Raw genomic sequence first — 20,960 nt, 5'->3', positions numbered from 1 at the left:
TAAGTACCCAATGATGTACCAATACTCTTTGAGGTAAAAAAGTACTTTACCAAGTATTGCAAGGAAAGAACATAGGTAAGAAAACTCTGTTCTTTCTTATCCAGAATTAGTCCAAGAAATAGCAGTCTCCAAAAAAAAAAAAAAAAAGGAGACAGCTGTGACTTCTTGAAGTCCAAGATCCAGCCCTGTTGAAGTAGGAAGGGACACGTTCTCTGAGCGTCTTGTAGCAGGCGGTCCTAGGAAGATGCATTCAGAAGAAGGCTGTTGAGGTATGGGATAATCATTATCCCTTGTATGGGTAGTGCCTAAATCATGGCAGCCATTACCTTTGTAAACACCCATGATGTTGAAGACAGGCCAAATGGTAGTGCTGTGAACGGATACTGGCAATCTTGAATTTCAAACCTCAGGAACCTCTGATATGGTTCCCAGATGGGCACATGTAGGTATGCATACTATGAAAAGATTGGTAAAAGAATCCTCATCTGCTTTGTTCCGAGTTTACCTGGGTTATTACCCCTGCCGTCAATAGTTTCTCTACAGCTGACAAGAGAACTTCTTGCTTTGATCAGAGAACAGGAAACCCTGCTGTGAAGAACCATTCTGGTGGTAGCAATGCAAAATGCCTTGCAGTTACCCATCTGTCTTGGAAGTCTAGCAAATGAGCTCCCACTCTGTGGGCCTACAGGTGGGCTGGAATCCTCTCATGCCACTAGCTTATCAACATGCTTAGCCTCTTTATGATGATAATCTGTGGTGATGGCTGTTGAGGTTGAGAGAGAGGACCATCTACCTCTGGCAGCTGAAAATTAACCTCTGGATGCACCGTTTAGTTTTTTGAGGAACCGTGAAAAGATGGTCAGCGCACTGCCATTTAGGAGGAGGAGGAGCAGTAGAAAGAAGATTTTCTTCCTGTTGCTTGTGAAATAAGTTTGTGTAGTTCTGGACCAAACAAGACATCACCCGTATAAGGAAGAGCCTCTACCGCCTTTTTTATCTGCGCCTCATCCTGCCAAGACTTGAGCCACAGTTACCATCTGGCTTTGAAAGATTAAGCATAAATCCTAGCACCCAAGTCTGCTGTGTCCTTGGATGCTTCACCTAAATATAGTGTAGATTATCTTATGTGTTCTGCTAATGAAATCAACATTGATCTAGGGCGATTACTTTCAATGCCCTCCGTGAGTTACTCCACCCATTTTCTATAGCTTTGGTAACGAATGAGCTAGCTAAAACCAGATATAAATACTTGGTATTTTGACTACGGAGCTTTCACACTGCAACCTAGAACTGGGTTGGCATGCTTAAAAATCGGCGATACACAGTGTTATATCTGCGGGGTGAAAGGGGTATTAATGTGATGTGTGAACTGCATTGTTTGAAGGAAAAATCTTCTGTGAGGCTTTTGAGGAAACGTTCCTAGCTGCCATTTTACAGAAACACACACACACACACGTATACAAACACTCTCAGCAGACTATAAAGTTAGTTATAGCTGAAAAGAGAGTAATCAATAGGGGGAAGAGAAGCACAACAAACCCCAAATTGAAGCCCACAATAATTAATTGGAATCACCTCACCAATATGCAAGACTCACTGACACCTGGGAGAGGAAGCGCTTTCTCTGTTCTGGACCTAGGAGCACCTGGCCAAGCACAGGGAGCTGCAGTGGGTCCCCTGCGGGAGTGCGCTGGTGGCCTGGGTCAGTGAAGCACACCGCATGCGGTGGCGACCTGACCCTCCAGTAGCTTCCCCGTCACAGGCAGACAGTAATGGGACTGTTACTATATATACCAACAAAGTTGCATTGCGGCAATGATAAACAAGTTTGGAATGACAGATGCCAAGCCAACTGGCAAAAGCATGAAAATCTTAAAAGCTGCGTGCCCAAATATCAGACTTAGAAATTAAGGAAGTAATAAAATTTTCTAACCAAAGTGCCAAAGAAGTGTTAATGTATACAAGCATTGGTACACGACCTGACATCACCATGCTGGCAGCAGTGTAAGCCAATTTGCAAACAATCCAGGAAAGGAGCACTGGAGAATCATCAAGCACATCTTTAGTTACCTGAGCAGAACAACATTACCTTAAACAAATTTAAAAAAAAAAGGAGCATTAGAGCCAGAAGCATTCTGCAATGCCCATTGCTATCCTATACCAGATACCTGTTTGTGATGGCAGGCACAGCCATCAGCTGGACAAGTAACACAATGCTAACTATTGACAACCACTACTGGTGCAGGGAATATACCTCTTACACAAACAGACAAAAGTAGCATTAAGGATGTAAGACTCTTCCAAGATGCCATCAGACAAAATGATACAGAATCGGATTGGATTCTACAGGAAAAATCTCACTTGTCTGTTTGAGTCCACCTAAAGCCTATGGACCGTAATAGTGTTGACTTAACAACCGTTTCCCTTACAGCATCACCTATCCTACTCACAAAGGATCCAAGCAGGCATTCTATAGGATCGTACTGGGCAATATAGGCGATACCCGAGAACAATGACACAAATCGAGAGATCAAAGTACTAGGTGCAATCCTTAGAAGTTCCTTACAACCATGCACCCTTCATTCTCCACAGAGTACCAGCAGAGGCAGTCATGTTGGGTGCACTACATAGGATTACAGAGTACAGGATGCATACAAATCTGCATTAGGAGTGAATACCCACACATTTACTTCAATGCATAAAATGTCCTGTATTCTTTCTGGAGTATGCTAGTACATGGCAGAGGTAATATTTCAGAAGATGATTTGCTGAGGTTTCAGCCTAAAATACTGAAAACAATTTTAGAAGAACTTGAAACACCTCAAAACGTTGTCATTGACCATTGATCTACCCAAGCAGCAGCAAAAAAAGGGGGAAGGGGGTCTGGGGTGGCATGTTATTTCCATAGTACATGCTTTTTAACACAATTTAAGATTAGGAAAAAAAAAAAAAAAAAGTTCTAAACCTGCCATACTACATTGCTAAAAAAGAAAAAAAAATATGAATCACACTAGAATATTGTGCTTATTCAGGATTAAAACACCATTCAGGACAGATCAGCAGGGGTCTTCACATCTTCATGAATAATCTCTAGCAATACAACATTAATACCCCTTTTAGACCTACTACCCGGGAATAACCCAGCATTTTGACTGCAGGCTGCACCCTTTCACACTTACAGCAGCAAAGTACTGGGTTTAGCAGTTCTACCCAGTAATTTGCTGGAAAAATCCAGGTTTTTCTTATGTCTGATTGGGTCAACCCGGGTCGTAAATCCCTCAACCCAGGTAAAAAGAAGGGTTGGAGACCTGGATTTTAACACCCGGGTAGACCCTTTCAGACATACCAAAATCCCAGGTTGATGCACGTTCATGTGCAAACCAGGCATTTTGGAGTATGTCTGAAAGGTGTATAATTGAATTGCCATTTTCTAGGCTAATGGTCAACATAAAGTATTAAAGAATTCAAAAAAGTTACACAAAACAATCTCCTACTCCAAAATCCAAAGTAAAGTACAGACTACAATTAGCATACAGGAAATGGGAGCTATACTCACATTGGTAACTTCAACTATAAACCAACAAGCTTTAACAGGTACACAATTTTGGGTGCGCCAAAAAATATAATGCAAAAACAAATACATTAGCAAAATTATGCTTTTTATCACAAAAATCATGCGATTGATTTAAATATAATTAGTATATACATTATTTTTATGAGAGCATTTATTGAGAGGACCGTGGATAGCATTTATTGAGAGGATAGGATAAAGATAATAAAAAGTATATTCTGAAAATGTGTGTATCATTTTAACACAGGACTATAAATTTAAAAGTTGCTTGTTTATAAGATGCTTAAAAATGCAAAAGATGATAGCATAGCTCAAACAATTATCAAGTTATTAGATAACAACAACAACAACACTATTTTTAGCCCCCATTTTCTGCAGCAGGCACATTTTTTAACTCCGAGATCAGTGTGTTTTCATTTCTTTTAAAGATGGAAACAACCCTGAAACATTTAATGCAAGACAACAATACAGAGGGAAATTGTTTTACTTGGCAGTATCCAAGTGTGCCAAAATATTGACCTTAAAATGTTCTGCCTTGATCAATAAAATTTATACAACACAGAAAACCATAATGAATCAAAATAAATTACATTAATTGCGATAAAAAACATGTTGGTACATAATTTAATAACAGGAACTATATACATAATGTCCCAAGGACCAGCTTCAGTCAGTCACAAAAAAAAACGCAACGAGCTCCTGTATCATCCTGGGACATTTATCCCCACATAACAAAAGTACTTAATCTTCTCCACCTCATTATGTGGAACAATCATCTCCCTGTAGGCTCCTAGAACAGTAAAAGCCACAAAATGCTAAATAAATGTGTCTGTACCAGAAAGAAAATCCAAAGACTTAACTGTGCCACATATCTGACCTAGTTTGAAACCACAATATTGTGTTTTCCAGTGCCTGGATAACAATCCAACTGCCTCTCATCTGCACTTGTATATCTACTTTTTGCAGGACATATATTGTTACAACTGCATTAAAGAAAAGAAAAGCTTTCAAAAGTAATTAACATATTTTATGACAGCAACATCACCATAGTGACAAAAAGCAAGCGAGTACGGTACATGTTAAAAAAAAAAAAAGTAATATCACAAGACTGGTGAAAGACAACGATCATTACTTTGGGAGGATTTGCAAGTGCTTGCATATAAATATCCAGAGTACACACATGCAATAATTTGTCCTAAATCCAGGGATCAGGCTGATCTTTGCAGAACTTCAGTTTCTGTAAAGCACGGTGGCTCTGAAATCTCGAAACCAATAAAAGGGGCTTAAGTAAATATTGCAATTGGGGAGCATTGTGTAAAAAGAGCAATGGTATAGTACAAAGGTCAGCATGGTTCTAGGAGTAAACATACCTTTAAGACACACATTTTTAACACTATTTACTTTCTCAGGAAAGGGGCAGGTAATGATTACTTTACATGTTACTGTGGCTTTTGCATAGACCCTCCAGCTGATACCAGTTCACTGATCTGTTTGCTTTTCAAAGCCCATTCTCAGTAAAGCTCCTGCCAGTGCAATTTCACTGCAGGCTCTTTTAGTGCCTGGGATCAACAATTGTAACTGAGAACAATTCTCGGGCACCCACAAAACATACATTCAGTTTCTGTAAGCCTTTATCTGGCACTTACAAGTCCTATCTGTAGGATATGTAAAAACTGCATAGGTCAGGGGTTCCCAAACTTTTTGGAATCATGGCACCCCGAAGCATCAGAATTATTTTGCGGCACCCCTAGGCTACAGGTTTCTCATTGAGAAAGTTAAAGACAAATATTAAGTTAAATATATTGTGTTTATATCTCATCCTTAGGATCAGTAATGTGGTAATAGACAGTATTCACTTCTGTTTGTGCACAATTTGACTATAATGTTAGACATAAATAACTTGAATTGATCCTGGACCACCAACCCAGGGCACCCCTGCAAGTCCTCCAAGGCACCCCAGGGTGCCACGGCACACAGTTTGGGAACCCCTGGCATAGGTGGTTCTCATTCTACTGTTGACATAAAAATGAACATATATGCCAGTGATTCCCAAACTTTTTGAATCACGGCGCCCTAGAGCATCAAAAGGTTTTCAAGGCACCCCTAGGCCAAATGTTTCTTATCGAGAAATTCAGGAATAAATATTAAATTAAGTAAATTGTGTTTATATGTCAAAATTATGTGGTGAGGGGCAGGATTTGCTTCTGTTTGTCCACATATGTTATGCTTGACAGCACTGGTTTTGTCTGTTACGTTGACCATAAATAATACGAATTGATCCTAGTCCACCAACCCAAGGCACCCCTGCAAGTGTCCTGAGGCACCCAGTTTAGGAACTACTAATATTATACATTTAAACATGTTTGTACATTTTAGGAAGTCAAAGCATCACTCTTTATAATAATGCAGTCACTAAAATGTAAATGGATAAAGGAGTTGTTTTTTTAAGCCATTATAGTTCTAAAAAATCCATAATATCTGTTAACAAATAAGATGTCCTTATCGTAGACACTGTGAGGTTATTTCAGAGCAAAATCAATCCTGGCTACAGAACAGGTAGGTGTCCTAAGGCTAGATTCTTTCAAAGGATATTTATTACCAGAGTTACTCTTTCTTGTCAAGTTATCCCCCCCAGAGGCTAACGGATGTAAAGTATTCCACAAACTGATTTATGGCTACAGTAATACATAAAGAGCGATCTTAGAACATATATGATTCAGTGGGTAAATATTAAATCATTTTTCCCCCCTGAAATCCAAGAAAGCAAATAAAGCAATCAATGCCCAGGTACTGAACAATTCCACTCTCTATACAGGATATTCAGCCAGGTGAAACACATTAAGTCACAAGAATAACAACCTAACCTTGTTTATTCTACCAGGAGAATTTACAAAGTCTTTTCTATTTTTGCTGAGCTTGTGGTTTCACTGGCTGCACATGTCCCACCTGAAGCATTTAAGCCTGACACCGATATATTACAGTAAATAAAAGCCATGTACAGCAGGCAGGTACTAAAATGCCATTGTGCATTCCCAAAAGAAATCAGGCAGAAAGTTGACCTTTTGATTTAAGTCTTAATGGAGATGGTGGGGGAGCACACAGGCTGCTTATACAAGAGGTGCTAAACCACCTATTCCATCCAGAGCCAACCACCTCCTGCCCATCACAAAGCACCAGCATATGGGAATCACTGCAATAAAGCTGGGACTGGGGTATCTGTGAGTATAGCTGAGTTCTGCTGCTTCTAGTGTCCCAGATGTAACCTGTAATATAGGAGCTGGGAGGGAGCATCAGCACACACATATACAGAGAGACACACACATGCACACATCTGCTGCATCCCCCAGCAGGGTAACATGCCTATGCTCTTAGGGACCCAAATGCCAGCATTGTATGTAGCCCCTGTACTAGGTGACCTAGACACAGCTGGGCTCGGGTTCCATCTGTTGATGATGTGGAGGGAAGAGAGCGATGCTGCTCGGTCTCCTTCCCATGCCCATTCCTCCTGGTCACACTACTGTCACCGGAGCTAGCTCCGTGGGTGCATGAGCAGCCCCTATCCGTGCCCATACATGCCATGTTTCCGTCACCCCCATTCATTCTGAGAACCCTGGCACGCTGTTGCAGCTCGCCCGGTGACCGGGGCGGAGGTGACCCAGCACAGCAGCCCAGGAGCCCTACACACACAGCGGCATAAAGTTTGTCAAGCGGGCTCCCCGGTAGCACTGCAGCCCCCGGAACAGGCACAGGGAGCCAGCCGCGCTACTGCATACCACACTCACCTTTTCACTAGCTCCCTCATGGCCGGGAGAAGCAGCAGGTATCACCGGGAGAGGAGTTCCAGGTTTCAGGATGCCAAACAGAGAGGAGTCCGGCAGCGATAGAGGAGGATAGCACTGACTGCAGTCTTACTATAGCACTACAGGGCTAAGGAGAGAGAGAGAGAGAGAGAGAGCTGGGAAAGGAGGGCCGCCCGCAGGCTAGACAGGGCGGCGCTATCTGTCATTGCTCCTCCTCACACCTATCCAACCTGCTGCTGCCGCTGCCGGCCGGGGGAGAGCTCAGCTGGCTCCGTCCGTGTGTATGGGCTGTGCGGGGGCTCCTTCTGCAACCCACTGTCACTGCCACCCAGTACTGGGCACACTGATGTCACCGTCACCCAGTGCTTGGCACACTGCTTTTACTTGCACACTGCTCTTACTGTCACCCAGTGCTGAGCACACTGTTCTTACTGTCACCCAGTGCTGGGCACACTGCTCTTACTGGCACACTGCACCCAGTGCTGGGCACTCACTGCTCTTACTGGCACACTGCACCCAGTGCTGGGCACTCACTGCTCTTACTGTCACCCAGTGCTGGGCACACTGCTCTTACTGGCACACTGCACACAGTGCCGGGCACACTGCTCTTGCTGTCTCCCAATGTGTAGAAGGATACTCTGCTCCTGTGCTTAGTGCTTTTACCAGTGCTCCCATTACTCACAGCTATCGGCAGCAAGCAGCCAGGCAGGAAAGGGTGTGTGTCAGTGACTTGTGGGTTAAAACCAAGGGTACTATATGGACGTGTGGCTTATCATTGGTCAGTACTGGTACTTAGAATTTAGAAAAAGTGACTTTTTGCATTGTCCTTGTTTTTTTTTTTTTTTAAATACATCTATAAGCTTTTGCAATTGCTTTTTAAAAAATAATTTCCCTGGCAGACACGTCTCCTGCATTAGATATACTTAGTCCAAATATCTATGTATATTATGTGATCCCATCTTGCAGCTTCACTTCAAAGAGCCAGTGACACCTTGCCTGCTGGAAATTGTTTAGACTTGGATGCACTATACTGTAGCCATCATAGCCATGACATTGCCTGGCTACCCTGTGTGTGTGATCCAATCAGTAAATATTTGTATAGTGCGTCCTGTAATCCTGATGCCCAATATATACAGTACACGTTTTTTTATGTTTACTTGTATAAGTAATTAATGGATGCTGCTGTGTCTGCAGCAATAAGCAAGGTCAGTTGAGCAACATATTTACATAAAACATATGCAATTTTAAGATACATAAGCATTTTTATTATTATTTTACCAACTTATATGGCCATCCTGCAGTGCTTATACTGTAGCATAAGGGGAAAACTAGCAGTAAAAGTATCACTGCCGATGCTGCCTTTATTACCTCTGTGGTAAATAGCTTTGGGGGAAAATGTCATTGGAGAAGAGAGCCACTGCTCTAGTTCCAGAAAGATTATTCTCTAAGGGGGAAATTAACTAAGATGTGTATTAAACTTCACATGTGATGTTGCTATGGGCAACCAATCAGATCCTGTCTACTATCTTCTATCTAGAGGGTGCTAAATAAATAAGAAGTAGATTCTGATTGGTTGCCCATAGCAACATCAAATGTGAAGTAGAACACAAATCTTTCCCCCTCTATCCTGCAGCAATTATCAGACACATTTAGGGATTTCTCTCTTTGATAAACAGCTGATTGCAAATTCTAAGAACTCCCCATCCCTGGATTCATACTGGAAAGGTGTATTTGTCATAGGGTCAACAGAACTTAGGTATGAAATAGGTCGGCATGGAAAACGTTAACATGAAAGGGTCGACATGAGTTTTTCGTGTTTTTGCAATCTATGGCGACCGTTAAGTGTACCGTGTCCCCTGGCATGGCTTTCTTTGTTCGCAATGCTTCGGGCACGGTGCCTCGCTACAAACCACCCAGATATGAAAAACTCTTGTCCACCTTTATTCGTGTTGACTTTTTCCATGTCAACCTATTGACCTAATCAGCATGTCAACCTATTTTATGTGTCGACCTAGAGTGGTCGACCTAATGACTACTGACCTAATGTTTGTAGACCTAATGACAACATCCCACTGGAAAGGGAGAAGATGTAGGTTACATCTTACAGATGTCTATTTAGAAATGCCTTTGGAATCTATTAATTAGTCAGATATAGTAAGTTCTCTATTAAAACTGGTTGTATTGGAATTTATCCCACTCTACTAAACTAGTCCTTTGTGTATCATGTAACAACATATACAAGGTCCTACGGCAGTGGTTCCCAAACTGTGTGCCATGGCACCCTGGGGTGCCCCAGGACACTTACAGGGGTGCCTAGGGTTGCTGGTCCAGGATCAATTTACATTATTTATGGGCAAAGTAACAGACAAAAGCAGTGCTTGTGGCTGCCATTCATCGACATCTAAATATATCTGGAGGCACAATAGATACTCATAAGGAGGATAAGGACTGACCTGCAAACTTAATAAATACTGATGGTAACTATCCCTTTAAAACTCTCTATACAAAGTGCATTACTTTTTAAAGGAACATTCGATAGTATCACCGCAAAAATCAAGCTATAATTATATGCAGAATATGGTCATGCTGGTTGATTTATATAAAATTAAATGTAATTACATCACTTAATTAATTAATGCTGTTGTGTTAGTCTGTCCGCGTGTCAGTGCTTGTGTGTCAGACAGTGTGTGAGCACATATGTGTCCATATGTAAGCCAGTATGTCAGCACTTGTGTATCAGCACATGTCTGTGTGTCTGTGTCTATTTGTCCATCTGTCAGTGTCTGTTAGAATGGCAGCATCTCTAAAGCCCCATACACACGGGTGGATATATCGCTGAGCGATATATCGCTCGCGATGACCGATATATCGATCAGTGTCCCGTTTGCATCAGCGACCAGGGATGGTCGCTGATGAAAAAGAAACTGCCGGGGGAGCCCAGCAGTGGAAATCATCTGGTCGCAGGAGCATGTTCCTGCGACCAGCGATCACTACATGGGAGAAAACGGGAGCGCGCACCCGGCGATATATACTGCAATTTTCTATATGTAGGTAATTGTGCAAATATTTTTGTAAGATTTGAAAGTGAGTTAGAATTCATTAGTGTCTGGGATGGTATGTAACCTCTTACCATTTGTGTATCTTAGTTTTATTGCTAGTGGGAGAGGGGCACTGGTTGGGTGGGGTCTCAATGAATGAACCTACCAACAGATTTTAGTACTTATTGCTCACTCGACTTCCACTATCACATCTATGCTGATAATACTGAAATCTCTACTGCTCCTTTCCTGATCTCTCTCCCTCTATCCTCACTCATATCTCCAACTGCCTCTCTGCTATCTACTCTTGGATGACCCAGCGCTTTTTTAGACTTAAAATATCAAAGACTAAGCTGACCTCTTCCCACCCTCCTGCATAAAACCTGACCATCTCTCATCCTAAACTCCTGTTTATGCTCACTTCTTCCCCTTCTTTGTCACCCCAGTCTGTCTAACCCTCCCCTTCAGAATGTAAGCTCTCACGAGCAGGGCCCTCTCTCCTCATGTGCCTTTCTTAGAATATATAAACCTCTGTCACCTTGATGATTGATTCCGTGTCCTGTCCCCTGATGCAACTATCCATATTTGCCATGTACTTGTCCTAAACTGTCTTGTACTGTAATTTGTTATGGGTTTTTGCTCATTTATGTATTATTAGGTGCTGCAGAACCTTTGTGGCGCCCTATAAATAAATGATAATAATAACAATAATAATAATAATAAGAAGAAGGGACCAGCTGTCCACATCTGCTCCAAGCTTATCCAGGCCACACATGATCCCAACAGCCCTGACTCATTCCTCCTCAGCTCACTTTTGCCTTTCTTCCCCTATATGCTGGCTGTCTAACCAAGTGTCCATGTCTACTCCTCCTACACCATCCCATGTACTAGTAGCTGTACCTCTCACTCAACCTCTCTCCAACCGTGTTTCCCCACTTTAAGCCCAATTTGTGCTCCTGTTTTCATCTGTCCTTATTGTTGTGCGCATCTGCAACTACCCATGTGTGCCACTCCCTTTGACATGTGTGCTTCTAAATGTATCTATGGGCGGTTCATGGGCCAGTTCTTTGGCCTTGCCCCCCAAAGAGTACTCAGCTTGGCCCACTCCTCTTCTCCTGCATGCATGTATTTGCTGTCTGGCAGTTTACACTCAGCGCCTACCATCCAGCCAGCAGCAGCCGCTGCCAGTGAGTCCATTCTTGGGGGCGCTAAATGCAGGTGAGCTTCAGTGGGGGATTATGGTTCTTGGCTCTGACTTAGCATGCCCCACACCTCAATGCTAACTCTTTCTCTCTCTCCAGAGGGGCCCACACAACTTAAAGTAAGCGGCAATACTACTGTGGGCATTGTGTATAAGGTATATTACTGTGTAGCTTAACATGAAAAATGGGTACTACTATGTGTCATAATGTGAATAAGGTAGACTACTATGTGGTGTATTGTGAATAAGATTGTGCTACTGTGTGTGTTGTAATATAAAACATGGGTACTATTGTGTGGCCATGCTTCTTGTAAGATTATGCTCTTTTTTGTTGCATTTGCCGAAAGTATTTGAGGGCGCAAATTTATATTTCGCAGGAGGGCGCCAAACACCATAGCACCGCCCCTGTATGGCACCCTGATTCAAAAATATTTGGGAACCACTGCCCTATGGCAAAACAGGCCAAATGAGAAAACAGTGCCCATTAAGACATGTGACAGACAAGGAAGGAGGGCCTCCCTCTTTGCTGTGGGCCCCATAGCAGCTGCACCTATGGTAATCACGCCCTTACCTCTGGGTTTTGTCAGCATTATACCCAATCATAAGATCTATTTATACCCCTTTCAGACATAACAGCAAATTACCGGGTGAAGCAGTTTGTGTAGTTTGAAAGGGTCTACCTGGGTCTTAAATCCCAGGTCACCTGCTTTTTACCAGGTGCCTCGGCCCGGGATTTGTGACCCAGGTAGAAACTTCTACTCTAAACAAATAACCTGTGTCTTCATCAAATTACCGGGTTGACAGTTTTTAACCCGGTAATTTGCTGCTATGTGTTAAAGGGCGTTTGACTGCAAAATGACCGGCACTTAAAATGCTGGGTAATTGCCGGGTCACATGTCTGAAAGGGGTTTTAGTGTTTTTTTTTCTGATGAAAACTTCCTACATTCCTCATAAGTTTTGTTATATCAATACATTTTGGCCCTTATTCTGGTTGACTCGATTGGGTGCGGATTCGCATGGGAGACAGATGCTTTGTGCATGCGCAGCAGCATTTCTGTGCATGTGTATACGCTGGGTGCACGCTTCCTGTCTTTCGAGGGGTGGAGAGGGGTATTGGGTGCCGGCAGGGCCATTGGCATATGTGAATGCCCAGCGTTTCATGGGCGTTCAAATGAAAACGCTGGACGTACACATGCTAATGCATTCATGATGCCGTGAGGGGGGTGGACAGCTGACAAAACCGGATGTCAGCTGCCCACCCAATTCCCTGGAAATCTACACGCATATGTACAAGTGGTCTGGACCACCCTTACATATACGTGCGCATTCAGCATTATTCGATGGTCGGCAACCATCGAAAGATCGGGGAGGTTCCCACTGGCATGCGAATGGATGTTTATATAAAACATCCATTCGCATGCAGGGCGAACGAACCCGACGTGCGCAGGGCGGGTTTTAGTTGACTCGCAAACGTGTAAACCAGAATAAGGGCCTTTATTCTCTATGCAATGTAATATTTTTTTCCTTGTTTTTATGGAGGAAATTGGAACTTGAAGCACAACACTTGGTTTCAAGTTCATTGGACATGTGCATCCAGACTAGCTGGCAATGCTGTAAGTTCAGCCAGCCAGATATTGCCAATGAGCTGGATATCACTCAGCTGCCACAGAGACATTTGTGTGATAAACCGCTGTGACAACTGATTTCTATTGCAGTAATAAGCAACAATAGAATTAGCCCTATCACCACATATTAGTACAGTATATCTGTCATTCATACTGTATTTCTTTTATATATTGTAGGGTGAACATCTCATATGTAGTGAATGTTTTTTTTTTTTTTAAAGGCCTATAATTGTTGATCATACCCCAAATCTGCAATGGTACAGCAATAATGTAAGGTCACTTATTATCAACCAAAAAGGAGGGTTTAAAAAAAAAAAAAGGTAACCAGAACATTTTCAGAATGTTTTCAATAAAATATATTTTCATGGTTTGCCACCCAGCAGCGGCTCCTACCTCATTGAAGGAAGGGTGGCTGTTCAGATGACAGGCGCTGGGACCAGCGCATGCGTAGTATCAGTGATGCCGGTAATGCGCATGCGCATACCCCAAGCTTCTATGGGCTGCATCGGTTGAGAGAATTGTGTGTGTTTCCTTAAAGAAACACGAAATACATTCCTACAACAAACTTCCCAACAAAAGGGACACCAGTATATCCACAAAGTGGCACTCACGTCACTGGCAAAAAGGGACGACTCGTAGTCATACGTCTTCAATCAACGTTTCTGTATTTTATTGATACCGGCTTCAGGATAATACCCTGAAGACGGTATCAATAAAATACCGAAACGTTGATTGAAGACGTATGACTACGTGTCGTCCCTTTTTGCCAGTGACGTGAGTGCCACTTTGCCTAAAGTGTGCTATGGTACTTGTGTAGTTTCACAGCGCCAGCATGGTGCCGTGCTACTTCCGGGTGTACGCTCGCCACGAAATATGTCCAAAAAAGTAACTTTACTCCATGCCAACATGGATAGTTCATACCTCCACTATCCATGTTGGCATGGAGTTGATTTTAAATAGCGTGGCGAGCATAGCGAGCCACCAAGCTGGCGCCGTGAAACTACACAAGTACCTGTGCTATATATATATATATATATATATATATATATATATATATATAGATTGTGCACACACACATGCAAACAAATTATATTATCATGAGAGTGTGTCCCAGATTTTCAGTTTCTTATTTTTGAAATACAGTATAGCAACCCTACTGATAGCAGTAGCCAATAGGCAGCGCATGGTTTCCACTGAAGCCACCTAATGTTACTATATACATTTCCTGTACTGTGCTGGATAGTGTACATTGTATATAGAAGTAGATGCACAAAATGCCTGGCAGCGTAATCACATATGGTACAGTGCTCTTGCCAGAGGGAAATACAAATAAAAGAAACCTATTAGTCCATAGAAGAAGAAATAGCTATTTAAACATCAAAGAATTGTAACAGATCATGCTGGCATAATCGTTAGTGTTAAAATGTGCTGAAAAGAAAAACCATGGCAGTGTAAATAGCACATTTCTCATGCTACAGTCTGTCCTTTTAGTGTTCTCCTCAATGTTTCACACTTTCCCTTTATCCTTCTACAATTTGACATTTTCTTTTCTAAGCGTGTCTGCTAACCACTATAAAAATAAATTTAGCTACGATACACTGCCTTTTTCTTCATCCACAAGTAAACATAGGGCTCTCAAACAAATTGCCCAAAAACTCCTAGATTGGTATTTGGTTTGTCTTCTGTACATCAGTGATTGTTATCTTCACAGATATTAGAACTGCATCCACTATGTCAACCATGTACTGCCCTTGTGTCATTCCAGACCCAAACCCCACCATATACTTGTGAGTATCCACGTCCATCTTCCAAGTGTGTCTAGACATTACCCTGCAACTGACTTTGGCCTAATCACAATCATACAGTGTTTGGTTACAGAAAATCACATGGCACAAAAACATTCAAAATGAAGAATCAATTATGATTCCTATGGGAAACACACTGTGTTATATTGAACTGTGCTTTAGCAATCTGAGCAATGCAGATTGCTCAGCAAGATCACACAGCGATGTGTGCTGAGCAATCTGTCCGGGCCAGAAAAAACTGGCCCTGACTGGCAATCTAACTCGATTTAGTTAGATAGTGACAGGCGGGGTCCTGCATCACTATAACTATTGCCCCTAAAGGGGTGTATACATGGAGCAAATTTGTGCTATTTTCTAAGCAATCTGACTACGTGTGTATGCTCCAAGAGATTAAATATCTCTTGCTAACTAAGTCAGTGCATGCAGTCACAATCTAGTCAGATTGTTTAGCAAATGACTGCAAATCTCTCTGTGTGTACAGAATGAGAGATATTGATCACAATCTCTCATTCTGAACCATTACCCTGGCTTTTTTTGCTTAAGCAAAATTGCTTAGCAAAATCGCTTAGCAAAATCTCTGCATGTGTATGTGCTCCCCATGGGAGATCTTGACACCAGCAAAATTGCTTAGCAAATTAGCTTAGCAAAATTGCTTAGCACAGATCTCTACGTGTGTATGCCCCTTTACACACCTAGCGATGTAGGTCATTTTCTAAGCAATCTAGACAGATTGCTTAGAAAATGGGCTGTAATTGCCCTGTGTGTAGCCCTAGCAGATATTTTGAAGGTGAAATTTTAGAGTCAGGTATTTCAATCAATGGTGTTACAATCAGGTGTGAGTGGACAACTTGTCTTTAAAAGAACAGGGATCTATCAAACTCTAATGTTCACAACACATGTTATTTGAAGTGTATCATGCCATGAACAAAGATTTCTGAAAACCTCAGAAGAGTTGTTGATGCTCATCAGGCTGGAAAAGGTTACAGATAGAGCTTTAAAGATGTTGGACACCAAAAATCAACAGACAGATTGTGTACAAACAGAAGAATATCCAGAATGTTATCACCCTCTGCAACCGTGGTTGACCAATAACGATCACGCCAAGACCAAGGTGTCATATAGTCTGCAAGGTCATAAAGGAACACAAGGTAACCTCTAAGCAACTGAAGATCTTTATCACATTAGCTAATATTAATGTTCATGAGTCTACCATCAGAAGGACGTTGAACAACAATGGTGTGCATGGCAGGATTGCAAAGAGAAAGCCGCTGCTCTCCAAAAACAGCATTGCTGTCCATCTGCAGTTTGCCAAAGATCACCTGAATAAGTCAGACGGCTATTGGATCAATGGACAGATGAGCCACATATAGAGCTTTTTCTGCATTCCAGTATAAAAACCTCATACCATCTGTGAAACATGCCTTGACATCATCGATGAGACAATGAATTCTGAATAATACCTGAAAATTCTAAAGGAAAACGTCAGGACCAGTGTTCTCTCTAAGCGCTCAAAGCAGCAGTGGTCCCTTTTGGCAGTTTTCGGCCCAATTAATGTGTGTTTCACCCATTAACTACATTGTGTGCTGTGTTTTGAATTTTTAAATGTTTAATATAATTTTGAAGTAAAGTTAACACAAATGCTGAACGCCATTTTCCAGTTATATATAAGTGACGCACAAAAATGTAAATTTCCTTCTAAAGTTGCACAGCCAAAATATTTTGCCGCACACAGCCTTCGTAAAATTAGAGGGAACATTGGTCAGGACATCTGTCCATAAGCTTATGCTCAAGAAAATGTGGGTCATGCAGCAAGACAAGGACCAAGGGGGAGATTCTCTAAACTAAAAATGTGGTAAAAACCCCGTTATCAGGGTTTTTACTGCATTTTGGGATGCTCTAAGCATCCCCTGCCGGGTTACCGCGGTGGGGAGCATCGGCAGAAAAATCTGGCGATGCCCTATAGAAGCCTATGGGCTTCTAACACGACCCCCCGCCTCCCCGCACCAGTCCCCCCTCACCTGTGTCCGGGCAGCACAGAGCTGTGCTGCCTGGACCTGTGACCTCCTCCTCCCTGCACTATGATCCTCTTCCGGGTGCAGGGAGGAGGAGAGCCAGCCCCCGCGCCGCAGCAGGACAGTGCCGGGTAAGGGAGGGAGGGGGAGCCGTTGACTCACCGCAAAGGACAGCTCTTAACGTAAGAGCTGTCCTTTGTCATAATTATTGCATATGTTACAGCATATGCGACAATTATCTATGCGGTAGCCGGCGATAGGGGGGCAGTAAGGGGGCGTGGATGTTAGAGCATCCCCCCCCCCCAAGTCCTTTCGGTTGTTGTTCTGCTGCAGTCAACATCCCCCACCACTATATTGATGCAGCATCCAATCACTGCTGCTATGCTGACACCCCCCCCCCCCCCCCACACACACACACACACACACCACCTGTGGTACACCGTGAGGCATGCAAGTGGTACAGTGATCTCAAAGTGGGACTATTGAGCTGAATTGGGGATGATTTGGAAGTGTGCTATTGGTAGTGGTGGAGCTAATTATTTCTGAGGATACCTTGAAAACGTCCATTGTTTAGGCAATGCTGGGATGTGAAAGGGTGGCATGCTCTTCTGGAATTTTATGACAAAATGGACGTATATTTATAATACAGCTGCACTGGAATGTAATGTAAGCATATTGCAGAATATTGCATTTTGTATGCATGGTTGAAAATAAATACATGTCATTTTGGATTAGGAAATAGGAAAATAGGGTTAAAGTGTTAGTAAAGGTAGGACATTAAAAAAACAGCACAAGCTAGCTATAATAACTTTAAGTAATTCATACATACTTTAAGCAATGCCCTCCTGTCACATAAAAGAAAACATAATTAGCACTCCAGAATCAATATGTGTTCCCACACAACTTTTAATATATGGAGCTAGTGCTCAATTGTATACTAATCTCTCATGTGAAGACCAAAATGATACTAATGCAGATTCCTTTACGTGCTGATTTAAAATGCATAAGGGGGAAGTACAAATAATAACCATTGCAGAAAGAAAAATTTAAATAGAATCATGCACCTGGGAAAAATATTCATTACAGCCTACCAGGTATAGTATATGATAGATGTAAACACCTCGTTGATGCCATAAAAAAAAGCCCAGCCAGTTGTTGGGTCTATTTTCATTCTGATTTATATAATAGGTCGTCTCTGATCTCTCTGTTGGAGAGGGTAAAGCTTTGCTACTAAATTACAAAAATGATCTCATTTGACAACTGATTTAAAGGACAAAAAATTGTGGAAATAAGAAACTTGGAATGTAGCCCAGAAGAAAATGACATTGAAGGTATTTCAATTCAGACTTTTTTGTGTATGAAGCTGTAAACTTCACTGTCTATAATTGATAAATGTGAAGCTTCTCATGCCATTATTTCCCAACAGTTGTTTTGATACCCATCTTCTATGGATTGTAGATTATGTTCTTGTACAATAAAGGGAATGGAGATTCTAGATCTGCAACTGGTTTCACCATAATGACAATGTAGACAAGAGGAATACAGAGGTTTTTGTTCAGGAGTGGAGACATGGGGGTATATTGAATGTGGGCGGTGAGGAGGTTTGTATGACGACGATGGCTTGTTTTCGGCGATGATCCAAAATAAGCCACCCTCGCCATCAAACCCCCTCGCCGGCTGTTTGCTGTGTTCAATGTCCCGGCAAAATCCTCACCGTCAGAGGATTCCCTTAAATGGCGAGGTTCGCTGCAAATGCAGTGACAGCACTGCATTTTGTGGCGAGCCCCACTGCTTTGATGGGCGCACACACCGTTTCCACCTTGCTGAAAAGAACCAGTGGGGTGGAAACCGCAAGTGAAGGGGACAACGTTGAATATTCTGACGGCGAGCTATCGGCACCGATCACTGTATAGCTCGCCGTCAGGGGCTCCCGTCTGCATTGAATATACCCCATGGAGATACTGTACAAGGCAGGATATGTGCCCAGTAAGGGAGGGCGTAGGGTGCTTAGTCCACCCTGTAAGGTGGTGGTGGGGTTGTTACTACAAACTCCCCCCCCCCATTCCACTTGTTAGGTACACTTTGCGAGTGTGATGCTATGCAGACTGTGTGTTTCTATGGAGGCAATGTGTGTATGAGGCTATAGGGGCAGCGTATATGTATGAAGCTATGAGACTAGAGTTCAATCCCTGCCCCTGTCCTTCAATAGCTAACACCATCTCTGGTTGTCATTAGCTGGGTTGTCCATAGGAAAAAAAATATGTACCAGGATTCGATAAGCTATCTCAGACATGAGCTGAACTTGAAAGTTGCAACAGTTACTTCCTGAAAATTGTAAGTGAAGACTTACCATGTTGCACTACCACAACTTGCCAAGCATTGCGGTAATTCCTGGCAGCATATCACACTCAGGGGCGGATTGGCCATTTAAGTCACCGGGAAGTTTCCTGGGAGGCCGGACAAAGGTGAGGCCGAAAATGGACATGCAATAGGCATTATGGTGTGAGGCATAATTATGGGACATTACCATGTGTGGTATAATGTGTAATGGGCATTGCGGTGTGTGGTACAATATGTAATGGGCATTGCCAGGGCCGGTGTAAGGCTTCTCAACACCCTAGGCAAAACTTCAATCTACTGCCCCCCCCCCCCCACATCCATACTGCCACCAATATCGACTTTCCAACCCTTTAAGGCATACCTTGCCTAACATTCTGGAATGGCAGGGAGGCTCCCAAAAATCAGGTGGTCCTTACAGCCCACCCCTTGGAAAGGTGGGCAATTCACCACTTTCCATGGAGGCCTCCCTTTGCTACCCACAACAGAGTACAAGGAGGAGGGGGCAGCAAAGAAGGGAAGTATGCCTCAAGGAAAAATATAGAGGTGAGGTCTTAGAGGTTCCATAGCAGCTACCTGTATTAAGTACAACAAGAATCCTCACAGACATCCTTGATATTTTGATAGGTAGACTTGGTGGTGCCCCCCCAGATCTCGGCGCCCTAGGCAGCTGCCTAAAGCTGCCTAGTGGTAGAGCCGGCCCTGGGCATTGCATTTTCAATTTTGCTGCATGACTTTAGCGGGCGGTAGCAGGTGTATGTGCTTCCACATTTGCTGGGTCCTCTAGGAAAGGCTATGACTGCATGGGCTATTGCTCCTACTATACATTTCTTCTGTACTGACTCCTGGCTACACACTGCACCGCTGCTGAAGCTTGCAGTCTGAGGGCGGGATTCTCTAAAATCCGCAGCCCTCTTCGCCCGGCATCGCATTTCTAATGACCGCATATTCTCTAAAATATGCGGTCATTAACGCAAGGGACAGCTCTTGCGATAAGAGCTGTCCCTTGCGATGTGGCGCCGTTGCTGGACTTCCGGGTCTATGACCCGGGAGTCCGTCTGCGCATGCGCAGACTGAGGCGCCGGCCGCAGGGCATGCTGGGAGGGATTCGTGACGGATCCCTCACACACCGCTGCGGTAAGAAGCCCATAGGCTTCTGCAGGGAACCGCCAGCTTTTGCTGGCGATTCCCTCCGCAGCGGTGACACTGCGGAGGGAGGTTAGAGAATACAGAAATGCGGTAAAAACCCCGATAACGGGGTTTTTACCGCATTTCTGTGATAGAGAATCTCGCCTTGAGTCTGTGTCCACAATCCTTTGGTGGTGGTGGTGTTGGTTCTGCTCAGCTCCTCCTGAGTCAGGACCAGGCTTTCAAGGTAGTCTTTATTTGGCAAGGCCCGTCCTCTTCCTGGCAGGTGCTTAATATTTATTTTTTACGTGTATAGTTGGTGGTTGGGGGGGCCTGTATAAATGGCAACACTCAGAGGCTTAATAAAGAGAAATATTGTATTCTTTTCTACACACACACACACACACACACACACACACACACACACACACACACACACACAC

General features: G+C 43.1%; 1 protein-coding gene across 14 annotated transcripts in view; it reads right to left on the bottom strand.

The window, feature by feature from the left end:
* DMD (dystrophin) overlaps positions 1-20,960 on the bottom strand; it is a 1,973,025-nt gene that overhangs the window by 151,059 nt on the left and 1,801,006 nt on the right. The window contains exon 1 of one of the 14 annotated variants that reach the window (XM_083174347.1): positions 7,354-7,519. The exons of the other annotated variants lie outside the window; for them this stretch is intronic. Within the exon in view, the coding sequence (XP_083030473.1) occupies positions 7,354-7,373 (20 nt within the window). The 5' untranslated portion in view covers positions 7,374-7,519. Of the gene's footprint in view, positions 1-7,353; positions 7,520-20,960 lie in introns of those variants that run through there. 14 annotated transcript variants of the gene reach the window in all.

This window comes from Crinia signifera, chromosome 2, assembly GCF_055691185.1.
Source record: "Crinia signifera chromosome 2, ASM5569118v1, whole genome shotgun sequence".
In the NCBI taxonomy this organism is placed as follows: Eukaryota; Metazoa; Chordata; class Amphibia; order Anura; family Myobatrachidae; genus Crinia; species Crinia signifera.
The sequence above is the reverse complement of the archived record's forward strand: the minus strand, read 5'-3'. Positions and strand labels throughout refer to the sequence as shown.